At 34.0% G+C, this 14,794-nt stretch overlaps 1 protein-coding gene and 1 pseudogene across 2 annotated transcripts in view; both read right to left on the reverse strand.

The window, feature by feature from the left end:
- DMD (dystrophin) overlaps positions 1-14,794 on the reverse strand; it is a 2,407,712-nt gene that overhangs the window by 1,479,294 nt on the left and 913,624 nt on the right. The window contains 4 exon segments of the mRNA XM_080651877.1: positions 1,604-1,774; positions 5,103-5,258; positions 10,414-10,587; positions 10,970-11,080. Of these exon segments, the coding sequence (XP_080508003.1) occupies positions 1,604-1,774; positions 5,103-5,258; positions 10,414-10,587; positions 10,970-11,080 (612 nt within the window).
- LOC308239204 (large ribosomal subunit protein uL22m-like) lies at positions 8,762-9,569 on the reverse strand (annotated as a pseudogene). Its single transcript has 2 exons — positions 9,201-9,569; positions 8,762-8,990 (listed from the first exon to the last, which is right to left on the reverse strand). The product of its transcript is annotated as a large ribosomal subunit protein uL22m-like (transcript).

The following is a 14,794-nucleotide window of genomic DNA, read 5'->3' on the forward strand; positions in this document are numbered from 1 at the left end:
ATTTTAAGTTTTTATATTATGCAATTAAGAATTTCCAACGTTGGATAATCTAGATAGTCTTGTTCAATTATTAAAGACATGCCTTTTGTGCAGCTTTGCCAGGAAGCTGAAGTTTAACATTCCCCAGGGAGCGACTGATCACTGGAGAAAAGGGACTGGACAGGGGGAGAATAGACACATGCCCCATAAAATTTGGGTCACATAGGGAAGGTACTTTTCTGTCAATCACACCTGGGAACAGGTCACTGGCCAGAGTATGCATGGCCACTGTAAGCGTGGGAATTAATCTCCTAAACCAGTGGTCGGCAAACCGTGGCTCGCGAGCCACATGCGTCTCTTTGGCCCCTTGAGTGTGGCTCTTCCACAAAATACCATGGCCTGGGTGAGTCTATTTTGAAGAAGTGGCATTAGAAGAAGTTTAAGTTTAAAAAATTTGGCTCTCAAAAGAAATTTCAATCGTTGTACTATTGATATTTGGCTCTGTTGTCGACCACTGTCCTAAACGAAGGAGTTTGCTCTCTTGCTCTCTTGCTGCGTTGTGCTCCTGGCTTCTCAGAGGCTCTCATGCACCTGTGCCCCGACATTTGCCCACATGGCCCACAGCAACATGGATCCCACACAATAACTACAACTAGCCGGAACCTAAACTGAACCCACTGTAATTTGGAAAGGAAACTTTGGACATTGGCTTTGCTTCTAGCTCTGCTGAATCCCCAGCTGTAGTTCTTACAGGACTGGATTAAGGGAAATGGTACTTTGCAAACCCAGGCATGTGATTCCAAGCAAATAAAAATCACTCATCCTCCCGTGTGAGCCTCCGAAAACTCTTTTTCTTGATATATCATAAAGACCTAACCCCCAGCACTCAGTGGGCAAAGAGATACCCCATTTCCACCGATAACACTATGATTTATTTTTTTATAAATGTCCTGTGCTCTGGCAAAGTTTAAGGTAAAAACACATTATTAATATCAATTCTTTCCTTTATATCAACACACTTTCTAGGATGAATCAACTGAAAAAATAAGTTATGAAGACCTTGATCTTAAATTTAGGGAGTGATAATGTCTGATTGGCTTTCAGGGAAACAGCAAGAATTTCCCAGCTGAGGATTAAAGAAAACACTGTGTCTTTTGGTGATGAAAATGATAGGAGCTGCAAAGACACCTTGAGATTTTCTTTTTTATTGTGACATAAGCCACGTGCTGATCTTGCTTGACCTGCCCATCTCACCTGTCTGCTGTCTATGTATCTTTGCCCTCTTCTTGGCGGTAGGGTCCATCTGTGCAATCTGTCTTAGTCAAACTAGGGGACATTCAATCTCTTCTTTGGACCCACTTTGTGATTAAAAATGTATGTATTTTCAAATGATTTATTCATAAACTACATAATTCTAAACAAGCTTCAGGGAGATTTTTGCTAAAGCTTCCCATTGGTTCTATCATGGTATTGAAAGAGTTAAACTACTGATGAAATTTTTGAGAAAAGGGAAAATGAAGCAAGATAATACTTATAATTCTATTATTGTTGAGTGCTAATAGTTCCTTATAAAATTATATAACGGTGTGTTTGTGTGCATGTTACAAATAACCTTCAGTGATACCTTTCCCCAGGCAACTTCGGAATCCAAATTACTAGGCATTCCTTCAACTGCTGATCTCTTTGTCAATTCCATATCTGTAGCTGCCAGCCATTCTGTCAAGGCATTCATTTCCTTCCTCATCTTTCGGGACAATTTCAAGCATTTTTCCAACTGTTGCTTTCTTTCTGTTACCTGAAAAGAATGATAATAAAATGTAATTAAGTTTACATTTTTAATTCCGCTTTAGTTATAGCCACTTAATTGGAACTTTCATATGTTTGTCATTTTAAAATAAGCTTTTTCTTATTTTTTTAAGAATAACATTTTAGAAAAACTATATATATATATATATATATATATATATATATATATATATATATTCTGAACATTAGTAGTAAAGAAACATAATCTAGGAAAGATGAGGCGCTTTCTCCAAAACGTAGTGTTCTGTATCAGGCAGAAAGAAAAGCTAAGATTATTTTTAATGTAAATAATTTATGGCCATTTAAAAAAAATACGTAGGTCAAATTGAAGATATGGCACATTTCTCTTAGAAAACCTTCAATCATTGGTCACAGAGATGCACAGGAGGTTTACAATCCACTATATGCAAATGAAACTTACTCTTGCAGATAAGAAATCAAAATGAAGAACAAATACTAAGTCTTTCAAGAGGCAAAAATATTTGTATAATGCTTACAATGGCCAATGTTATTGTCATTGCATCAGTAAAGAGTCATACTTTTACATAAAAACAACACAAAAAGTAATTCACTTCCTTTTTAAACATGCTATTGTCACCTAATGGGGGCAAAAATAATAATTCCAAACAAAATTTTCACTCTCACTAATAGAGAAAATCATAATGTGATCTGGTGTTCCAGTTCTGTGTTGAAAAAAAAGACCGTCAAAATCAAATTGTTTCAATTTCTCACATGAAGAACAGACAAATGTGTATTTTTCCACCAGCTCTACAGATGTGCCTACATTGTATAAATGTGTAGGTTAGTTGGTTAGTTTAATAAAAAGCCCAGAATCTCTTCCTGGTGTGTGTGTGTGTGTGTGTGTGTATTCTACAAGTGAAAATAAGTTTTAAGAATTTAAAGTGCTACAATCAAAATAAACACCCTGAAACCTTGATATGAATTCCAAATACTCAACAAAATTTGCTAGTTTTTTTAACAGAGGTGTATATAAATTTGAAAAATGTTTTGTTACTGAGGCTACAAAGTCAACTTTTTTAAAAGAGATTTTTCCTTCGGGGAAGTAAAAGCATCTGCCCTTTCACCTGAAAGGATTATATTCATGTGTGAGAGAAAAAATATACCTTATGGTGTATTCCTATGCGTAGTTATTTTTGTATGCACTATTGGTAGAACATAATTCTAGATTCAATATTTCAAAGAAATTCTATCTTCCCAGAGCTAATGCATTATTGATTTTTATTTATTCTATTGTGTTTATATCAGCTAAATAGGATTTAATAAAATAGGAAACACTGCCATCTTAAGGAAAGTTGAGTTTTACATGTTGTGTATGTCAGTGTGGAGAAGAAATACATTTAAAAGAGTGCCACTTGCAGTAGAATATTTCAACAGTCACTGTTTCATGAATACCTAAAAATGTGAAGCTAATATAAGTACAGAGGCTTTGAAATTTGAGGCTGATAAGATTATTGCAGTTTATGTGTATTTCCACAAAAATCAAAGCAAAGCACAGAGAAGTGAATCAAGGAATTATAAGTATTACTACATCTGGGTTGCTAGGTGTACTATCTCTCAATGAAATTAAATATAGTTAGATATAAGAAACTTTTCCATTTTTATTCATTGAACAGTTAAGCTAAGTCGGTGATAGTAAACAAACTAATCATGTTTTATAAGAAAAGTGCTGTGGACTGAATTGTATGTCCCAAAAATTAATATTGAGTCCAAATCTCCAATGTGACTGTATCTGGATATAGGGTCTTTAGGAATTAGGATAAATGAAATAATAGGGTGGGACCCTAATCTGATATAATTGTGGCCTTATTACAAGGAAAAAAAGACCTCTCTCCTCTTTCTCTCTCTCCTCCCCTCACCAGGCCCCCATGTGAGAACTCAATGAGTAGGCTGCTATCTTCAAACCATGAAAAGAGAGAGTCCTCACTAGGCTTGATCTTGAATTTCCAGCCTCCAAAACTGTGAGAAAAATATTTTGTTGTTTAAGTCACCTAGCTTGTGGCATTTTGTTATTACACCCTGAGGTGACTAATATAAAAAAGTAACACATATCGACTCTTGCAAGTATAACCATATAAAATAGAAGGGTTTGTCTCTTTTCATATAAAAAGAATAATACATTCAGATAACCTTTGTTTCCTCTGATTTTATTAAACAAAACCACTGTTGTTGAAGGAGCTTGGAAGATTTAAATGCAGATGATTTTTCTTTAGAAGGAATACTACAGCATTTTTATAAGATGACATTTCTAAATATTCCCTTTATCACTCATATTTCTAAGTTTTTATTTCAAATATAAATTTCTGTCCTACATTTTTGCTGTATTCTGCCATGCTATTAAAGCGAAGTATGATTTGTTAGTAATGTTTCATTTTGCTTTAATGATATTACTAAGTGCCAAATGTCACTTGAATTTTTTAGCTGAGCACCAAAAAATGTTTTAGTTAGCTTAGAGCAATGTAAAATAACAGCATAGCAAAGGCCAGGTCAGTCCTTGATGTTTTTTTTATGAATATTTTTATGGACTATAATTATTTTGAACCATCAAAGCTCTGAATTTGAGGGAAGTGAGAGAACTGTTCTAGACATTGCACAGTTTTGCGAAGAGGAGCTGAAGATATGCAAACATCTTTAACACTGAAATGGACTTGGTCATTCGGTTCTGATCAGGACAAAAATATGAAAATAAGCACAGAGCCATAGGACTTAACTGGATCTCTATGCTATCTTATTAATCAAATGTGGTGGATTATGCAATGTTTGACAAACAGGGAAACAAATTCTGTGGAATACACCAGCTCATTTCATCTAATGTGATCTATGTAGAAAATGTCAACTCTATTGTTCCTCAACATAAGTAGGTACATTCGTTTTTTTTTGTTTTGTTTTGTTTTGTTGTTGTTTTTTGTCTTTTTTTTTAACGTAGGTACATTTGTTTATAAAATTTACCAGCCTTTGAATCAGCACATGTATATTTATACAGTGAAAAAAGGACAAGTATAGATCAAAGTAACCCTTTTAGAACAATCTGATGGACCAATAACAATCTCTCTAAGCTTTAAATATTTTAATGTAGACTGGGAGATTTTCATTGATTAATTATTGTTTCTTAAGAATTACACATGGGAATCTATCTCAATCTCTATGTATATATGTATGAGTGTATATATGAATGTATCTATCTATTGAAATGCATTAAGAATTTCTAAGATATTTATTGTACATAATTACGGCATCTTGCTTTATGACTTATAAGGAAAGTGGGAAGAAGCCAGTACTTATGGTTTCAGTGTACGCACCTTCGCTCCCAGCTCATTATAATGCAATTTCAAAGCTGTTATTCTTTCATCAAGCTCTTTAGGGTTTTCCGTCTGTTTCTTCTGTACAATCTGACGTCCAGTTTTTATCACCATCTCCACTTCAGACTTCACTTCACTCAGACTTTTATACAAGTTCTAATTTAAAACAAAAAAAAACAAAACATAAGAAGAAACAACAGTGTCAAACTCATACTGTTATTAATGAAAAGAAACAGGGGCAGAGATCACCTTAATTGCTATTTCATGTTTATAGTTTTAAGGGGACTAAGTTTTGCACCTGTGATCAACATCTAGCTTTTGCATTTTTCTTTATTTCAAGTTCCTATTTGCAATAATATATACACATATAGACATGTATAGTTTAGTTATTCTTACTAAAGTAAGAGTGCATCACATATATATTTAGTTCTTCAATACAAATCTGTAAAGCTAATTTCTAGATGTTATTGATTTATGTATTTTTATTTTATTTTTAATTTAAGTATGGTTGATATACAATATTTTTAATGTTATAGTTATATAATTCTAGTTGTGAGTTTACATTCTACATAATATTCGAGTGACTAGAGAATCAATCATAGCCAAGACAGACACGTTCAATATTGCTCTCATGGTGCTTACATTTTAGTGGTGATAAAATATCTAAATTTCCAAATCATACTTTTGGTATTTTAAATCATAGAGAAGTAAGGAAGGAAATTTTCCATATGTTAGATTATACAAAGCTATTTTAATGGGGCTGATCAATTAAATATAGACAGATATAAATATGTTATTTAAAACTCACATGTATATCATAACTACAAAGAACACATACATTGCTTCACAAAGTAATTGCCATAACAAAGCTTTGTGGAACAAGTATCATAACTTTGCCTTGCAGTTATTTTCCTGGAAATGTATGTGTGCTTGTATGCATACATGCATGCATAAACATATGTAGATATGCATCTAGGCATACATGCATATATCATAGTTTACATTATACTTTTGCTGCTTTAATTTGGTCAGGGGTTAAGTCTGAATGACAGCTATTTATTTCAGTGGTACTAAGCAATAAACTTACTGGTAGGTAATTGTTTTTTTTTATTTTTTGGAATTAGAACAGAAATTGGGTTTGCTTTCTCTTTCCCATTTAAAATCAATGTCTAAAAATGTTTTGTAAGGGCTGAGCAGTTATCTTATTCATTAAGGCTACACATATAATCTATCTATTTCCATCTTAACCCCATCAGATGATTATTTGAAATAAACATTCCTTTATCAATAATCCTGAGTTCTGTCTGAGCTTTCCAGATAATTTGCTTTTGTTTGTTTGTTTATTTTTTAATTAATCTTTATTGTTGAAAGTATTACAGATGTCTCCTTTGTTTGTTTTCCCCAATGACCCCCCTCCACCCTGCACCTGCCCCTCCCAGGCCTTCACCACACCATTGTCTGTGTCCATGGGCTACAAATATATGCACATAAATTTCCCCCATTAATCTCTTCCCACCCACCCACCCACTCTGCCTTCCCTCTGAGATTCCTCAGTGTGTTCCATGCTTCTGTCTCTGGATCTATTTTGTTCATCAGTTTATTTTGTTCATTAGATTCCACATATGAGTGAGATCATGTGATACTTATCCTTCCCTGACTGGCTTATTTCACTTAGCATAATACTCTCCAGGTCCCTCCATGCTGTTGCAAATGTCGAGTTCTTTCTTTTTTACAGCCATGTAGTATTCCATGGTATAAATGTACCACAGCTTTTTTACCCACTCATCTGCTGATGGGCACTTGGGCTGTTTCCAAATTTTAGCTATTGTGATTTAATTTTTAAAAAATATATCTTTATTGATTTCAGAGAGGAACGGAGAGGGAAAGAGAGATAGAAAAATCAATGATGAGAGAGAATCATTGATTGGCTGGCTCCTGCACGCCCTCTACTGGAGATCAAGCCCACAACCCAGGCATGTGCCCTTGACCGGAATTGAACCCAGGACCCTTCAGTCTGCAGACTGACTCTCTAGGGCATGATTTACTTTTTAATTTTACTTTATTTCTATCTTAGAAATTATAGACATATCTGGGTATTTAGAAACATTCAAAATTTTAATTGTCATGCTGGAAATCAACTTTGTGAATTTTGGAATCAGAGATACTTCCAAATTATTTACTCTTCAAATTTAAAAAAAAGCTTAATTGTTTACCTTTATGATGGAGGCTCATTCAAAGCAGTAGTGTTCATTAACATCATGTTTTCCAATAGGCAGAGAAAACATGTATCACTATTTTAGGAACATAATCTTTCTATTTATTTGCACTGATTTTTTAACAGAATAAAAACTTATTGAAGGCAAAGGCCATGATTATATTATATGCAATAGAGCATCTTAAGTGTTGAAAAAATCTAAAAGTTGTAAAGAAAACACATCATTATGAAAGGACTAGTTGATCTGGTCCTGACATTCAAACCATAACCAGAAATGAATTGAGCAAGCACCTTGAGCTCTTTCCTGTGCACTGAATCAGGGCACAGTCACAGCTTGGAACCAATCAGGTTGTTTTCAGCTTCTAGTTAATATCAGACAAACTTTATGAGGTACCATTAGAGACCTGTTCCTAGAATAAAATAAACAATAGCTCTCCCTTTGCAAATATATTTATTCATAACAACAGTGTACTTGGGTCATTTTGCCTTTAATTCTTTGTGCAATATTTAAGAAGACATATGTCCCCATGTACTCCTAACATTATACATCTTATATCAACTAATAACTATACATTATTAAACTCAAATTTTCTTTTGGGCCCTGATCCATGTGGCTTAGTTGGAGAGTTATCCCATACACCAAAAGGTGGCGGGTTCGATCCTGGTCTGGGTTTGTGTGGGAGGCAACCAATCCATGTTTTGATATTTCTCTCTCCTCTCTCTCTCTCTCTCTCTCCCTCTCTCTCTCTCTCTCTCTCTCTCTCCCCCTCCCTCCCTCCCTCCCTCCCTTCCTCCCTGCTTTCTTCCCTCTAAAAATTGATTAAAATTAAAAAATTATTAATTTCTTTTGGAGCTAAGAATATGTATAATAATTATATCACTGAAATGCAGTCTGTATTATAAAAATGTTATCACATGTAAAATTCCTCATAATTTTTACAATATATAAAGCTTTTTGTTAAAATTATATTTTCCCATTCATAATGATATGACTGAAATGTATTAAAGGCCTCTTTTTCATTTATGCTATGAAGCAGATGCAGAAACTATCCTTAAAACATAAAGTACTACATATATAAACATTTTTCCCTTTAATGTTAGTAACATTCAGCATTTTTATTGTAGGTGATTTCTACCTTAATAGTCCATTGAATGCATAGAGTTATAATAATATTTCCATTACTCTAGTATATGTCCTCATAATTCAGCTTTATGTTGTCAGAGAAGCCATATGACCTGGTGAATTTCTAATAATAGCAACAAAGGGCACTGCTGCAAATTCCAAAGTCCAGTGAAGATTTACACTTCAGGCTAATTATCCTGTCTATGGCTTTTTTAGTAAAAATTATTTGTCTTTAAATACTGCTTGTTTTTAGGAAATAAATGGCAAACTATATACACTGTGGAGCCTGAATTCCATCAAAATGTGAATGGTGGTTTGGTTTCAAAGCTCCTGTATATACTCTTTGGCATGACTGGCTGCTGTCATTAGTGCCTCAGGTGGAGGTGGAAGGCCTTCCAACAACTTCACAAAATAATGGCAATAAATCTCCATGATCCCAAAGCGTATCAAATGCATTTCAGGTATTGGTCTCGCCCTGAGGTGGACTCGGCGATGTATAAATTGGATCTTAATTCCACATTGTGCTCTCTCACTGCCATATCTTGTGCTGCTAAAAAAAATCTCGTTGCCCTAACCAGTTGCTCAGTGGATAGAGTGTTGGCCTGCAGACTAAAGGGTCCCAGGTTTGATTCCAGTCAAGGGCACATGCTCCAGGTGCAGGCTCAATCCCCAGTAGGGGGCGTGCAGGTGGCAGCCCATCAATGATTTTCTCTCATCATTCTACCTCTCTCTCCCTTTCTGAAATCGATACAAATATATTAAAAAAGAATCTCATTAATTGTTTGGGCTCCTTTTTTTGTGTGTGTCACTAAATTTAAATTGAGCCAAAGCCTGGTCAACGGACATTCCTTGAATCGAATCAATTTTGCCAAATACCACATCTTATCTTTGCTGTAGTGCTTTATTTGCCTTTGACAATGGCAGATTTCTGCTGGTCTCCGAGGTTCTCCAGGCCATCATGAAGGATAAACAATTTTATTCTCCCATTTTCAAGAAATGCCAGGAGAAGCACTTGTGTGGATGTGTTATTGGGATAAAACACTCTGAGATGAAAGAACTCCAAGGCTAGCTTCCCCCTCAGATTCTGCATCCATAACACACCCAAACTATCCAGTATTGCCGCCACCATCTTTCTCTCACCCTCAATGGGAGCCTCCCCGCATCTGAGACTTTTTATTCTGCCTTTGTGGTACAATGGCATTTCAGTATACACTGAGTGGCCAGGTTATTATGATCTCTGAACACTTATCCAGCACTGGTGTTTAATGGAAAGATGTTAAGGTTTGGAGTAAGAGTGCTTACATTGAAATCTTACTTTTGCCCTTCATCGCCTTTTGTCTTTAACTTCCCTTGTTTTATCTGTGGCCTTGAGAATTCAAGGTTAATTATGTAGATCACTAAACATACTTGGTACTCATATCTGGCATGTTGTTTTATTATTGCAACTATTGTTGTTGCTGTTTCCAGACTAATACAGAGCAGGTCCTCAAATCATGTCATTTCATTCAACATTTCTTTATATCATTGATGAGATGCTGTAGGAACTTAATACTTGTTAATATCAATTATCTTATGGTAAAACTAGTTTCATTACACTTCATTTTGCTTAAAGTTGCAGAACCTATCGATGATGCTGAGGATTTACTGCATTTCTTTTCAGTATTTCTATTAAAAATATATTCAAAGCACCATAAGAATGAAATAATGAAGATGTTCTTTTATATTCTGCACAGTCCTTAGAGAATTTTGGACTCAAAACAGATACACATAAAAGGGACAATAAATGTCTACCATTTCAGTAAAGTTCTTATATTTTAATCCATCCATGCTAACTTTTGTTCTTAACCTCAAAATTATATAGTGAATTTTACAGTTATCTTAAAACAATTTTCTGTTATAAAAGAGTACCATCAAATACTTCTTAATAAAGAAAGTCAATGGCTAGCTGAGTATTTGTCACCAGAAATACGTACCACACAGTGATTTAACTGTGACTGTACTACTTCCTGTTCAATGCTCTTTGTTTCCAGTGCAGGCAAGTGCATCTTCACTTCATCTAAAATCATCTTACTTTCCTGTAGACGCTGTTCAAAATTAGCTGGCTTCTGGAATAACCGAAACTTCATGGAAACCTCTTGCAATTTTTTCTGTAAATATAAGAAAGCACTGATTTATTTTTGCCTTCCAAACAATAATCAGTCATATTTCAATTTTAATTAAAATTATTTATTGTTATAAACAAAACTAAAAACACACCAAAACAATTGCTTTTTTTTCCCATTTGTCCTGCACAAAAAATGTGCATTTGAGAGAATTCACCAATTATTATAATATAATAAAAGATAACTTGCTAACCTATTTTATTCTTAAAATGTACAACCCAAAAAAGTCTGTATCATTTATATAACATACTGTAGTTTTTAAAAAATGCCCTCAAATCCAATTTTTCTAACAATCTAGTTGTCTAATATAGACTATGTTTTAATACCGACCTAAAACAAGTTACTTAGTTTTTACAAAAATATGTACCTGGGCCACATCAATTTGGGATAGTACCCTTTGGGCAGCCTCCTTTTCCTGATGACGTTTCTTCATTTCTTCTAAACTGATCTCATGACTTGTCAAATCTGATTGGATTTTCTGTTGGGAGAACAGCATTATTTGTCAGCATGCTTCTGCAAGTTATTACAATGAACAGTTTACTTTCCAAGAAGACAGAATTCAGAAACTGTCTTAAAATATTGTTACAATATAGCCTCTTTTAAAATGATAATATATATCGCCCAGCTGGCGTGGCTCAGTGGTTGAGCATTGACCTATGAACGAGGAGGTCATGGCTCAATTCCAGGTCAGAGTACATGCCTGGGTTGTGGGCTCAATCCCCAGTGTGTGGTGTGCAGGAGGCAGCCAATCAATGATTCTCTCTCATCAATGATGTTTCTATCTCTCTATCCCTCTCCTTTAGTCTCTGAATACAAATATATTTTAAAAAATTAAAAATAGCCGAAACCGGTTTGGCTCAGTGGATAGAGCATCGGCCTGCGGACTGGAGGGTCCCGGGTTCGATTCCGGTCAAGGGCATGTACCTTGGTTGCGGGCACATCCCCAGTGGGACGTGTGCAGGAGGCAGCTGATCGATGTTTCTCTCTCATCGATGTTTCTAGCTCTCTATCCCTCTCCCTTCCTCTCTGTAAAATATCAATAAAATATGTTTAAAAAAAATAAAAAAAATAAACAGAGACTTCTTTAAAAAAAAAAATTAAAAATAATAAAATAATATATATATAGGTTTTTTACTGACCAAGAAGTTATCAAAAATCAAATGACTTTTTTCTCTACTAATGGGTTATTATAAAAATACATATTATTCTTTTAAATTAGTGATAATGAAAAAGCTATTTCAGATATTATTTTCAGTAGGGAATATCTATATCCAATATGTAAAACTGATATTCTTTTATCATTGAATCAACACTCACATCTGAACAAAGACAACATGTTAACTTTTATGAAAAACCTAACTGTGACAAGGATAAGATATAATAAGAAAGTTGCATGTGGACAACATTCCTTAATAGTGATTTGTACTCATTCATTCTGTGCCATTTTTTCAGTTAAATTTCAGGGAAACTATGGAAATAGTAAAGGGAAGTTAATGCCACAATGGGTATTGCTTTTTGTCTAATAGATACTTAATAACTTCCTGCAGAGAAAGCACCAAACCTTTTTGAACCTCCATTTTCTCATCTCTAAACTGTAGATGATCATGACAAGCCAGCAATGAAGCATTGTCACAATTTTTAGGCAATATATCTGGAGAAATTCTCATGTCTGTGAGTAAACAGCTATAGCAGTTTTGGTAAAGAGATTATATGTGATTGCATATGTGAAAATGCCTGTTCAAGTTGTTTGCACAAATATGTAGTCATAAATTGTCAATGTCATCATTTATGATTTGTTTATAAGAAGAGCCTTGGTGAGAAAGGGGAGAGTCAAGGAGGAGTGAGAAACTGATCAATCTTGAATAGCCAGAGTGGAAACGGATAAAAGAAACAGATGAGGAAAAGCTACAAAAGACAGTCAGAAAGAGCAGAAGGACCAAATAATACATCTGTAACAGTATCGGTCAACATGGTTTTAAAACTCTCTCATCCGGTCAACACTCAAGTAGTTGAGTAGAGAAGAAAATGATATTCATTCTTTTACACTAGAGGGAAAAGAGAAGAGCTCTGAAGGAAATCATCATTATCCGCATCACCCAAACAGATGTTTGCATGAGCTTATGTACCAGTGGTTCACATAAATTTATTTAATCACTTGGTCAAACTATTTATCACCCTCATTACAAATGGAGGGTAGAGATAATGACTTGTCCAAGGTAATATACCTAGCAAATAGCAAACTCAATGCCCAACTATATTACCTCTTAAATTATGATTAACAAATAAAAGCACCCCCAAATGGACATTTATCAGACAAAACAGACATTTAAAATCTTATTTGTATATTAATAGTATTTAGTTTATTAATTTGATTCATGAAACAAGTTATCCATCTACTTCTCAATTCCACATAGTGAGAACAAAAGTAGTGTCCCTATTTTTAAGACACTTTTGTTCTTGGGAGACAGAACATAGAGATATAAGTAAATCACAAAGCAGAAATGTGCAATAGAAAACCTCATGCTCTGCAATAAAAGAGAAGGGAAAATTAATTTCTACTATAGGATCTGGTAAAATTTTAAGAAGTTGGAATAATTTAAATTGCATATGGCTGAGAAGGAGATTTAATGGGTAGGGAATAAGAAAATGGGATCTCATACCAGGCTGTGAACCATGGTAGCAAAGATTGGGTTTCCAGCATGTAGAGTACTTCGTTTCACACACTCTACATGCTGGAAGGAAAGATTGAGTGTGGGGAGAGTAAGACTTACTTTCTAAAAGAGGAATTAGTGTGAAGATATTAAGCCTTAAGTTTCAGGGCCCTTCACTTGCCAGACTCTTCTATAAGTAGCATCTAATTTTCTATTTTACATATTTTTTCCTTAAAGATTACCCCCTCCCCTAAGCTGCCTCTTGTTGCTTGGCATTATAAAACAAAGCTAAGATAACTTAAGTGATCATTGAAATAGATATTCTGATAATAAATTCCACATTTTTACAAATAAGCCATACTGTTATTATGGCTCATAAGCAATGGAAACAATAATGACTTACAACACACAAGCAAAAACTGAACTTTTATCTGTCACCAGAGGATAAGAAGAACCACGTAACTTGTGAAAGGAAAGTTTGGCAATTTGGAACTCAATGCAAAGGATTTCATGGACTCTGAGATATTCACAGTTACTAGTATATCAAGTAGTTAGATAGACTCTTGAGAACGTCTGTGCTCTTCAAGTGTCATCACTACTAAAACCATTAAAATTGAAAATAAGTAATGGTTGAATACCATATAAAACTGAGATTTTAGCATAGTTTATAGGCAGCATTTCTAGAAAAATTCTCATATTTGTACTACTATTCCAATATGATTAGAGATCCAAATTTATTTATAAATTAAGTATATTATACATGAAAAGAGCCCAGTGGCAAAATATATTTTAGAATTTAAGGATAAACAAGTATCTGTAACACAGAACTCCTCGGAGTGTTTTATATATTTATATACATTGTGATATCCAAGAGGGAAATAGTTCTTTATTCAAATTAAACTTTATACTTCTAATTATACTTAATGACTATATTCAGGAAAAGCAATCCAATTCGTTATTAAAGTTATAAGATAAAATTGATATATAATTCCAATCAATTCTACTTTGGGAAGTTATACTTCATGCATCACACTTACATTTAGTTAGCACCTTTACAAATCAATGCCTCAATTCTTACTTTCAACTGATAATACATTTTTAATTTGTATTTAGGATATTGTTTAACACCTAGTTTTATTTAACCTCATCAGAATATTATTCTGGAAACAATTAAAAATACTAATGACTTTAGGGCAGACTTACAAGTATTGTGAAACAGATAAATAGCATTTGTTTAAAATGGAGTATTTTGGAAACTTGTAGGCAGAATGGATGATCTTTTATTTTAATATTCCTCTAATAAAAAAAGACAAACACTCCATCATCTTTCCTGACATTATGGCCGGAGAGTGAAAAAAAATATTATATTATAGAAGAAAACATTGAGAATGGAAAATTTAACCAAAGGAAAATGATTTCCACACTTGGCTACCAATAAGATCTGCTAAAGATCTGAATAAGGCTATACAATTTGAGTGTATTTTCACCTAAAATATACATCTATCAGGATATGTGTTCAAAGAAAATAAACAATTGATCTG

Source organism: Plecotus auritus (genome assembly GCF_963455305.1).
Source record: "Plecotus auritus genome assembly, chromosome: X".
Lineage (NCBI taxonomy): Eukaryota > Metazoa > Chordata > Mammalia > Chiroptera > Vespertilionidae > Plecotus > Plecotus auritus.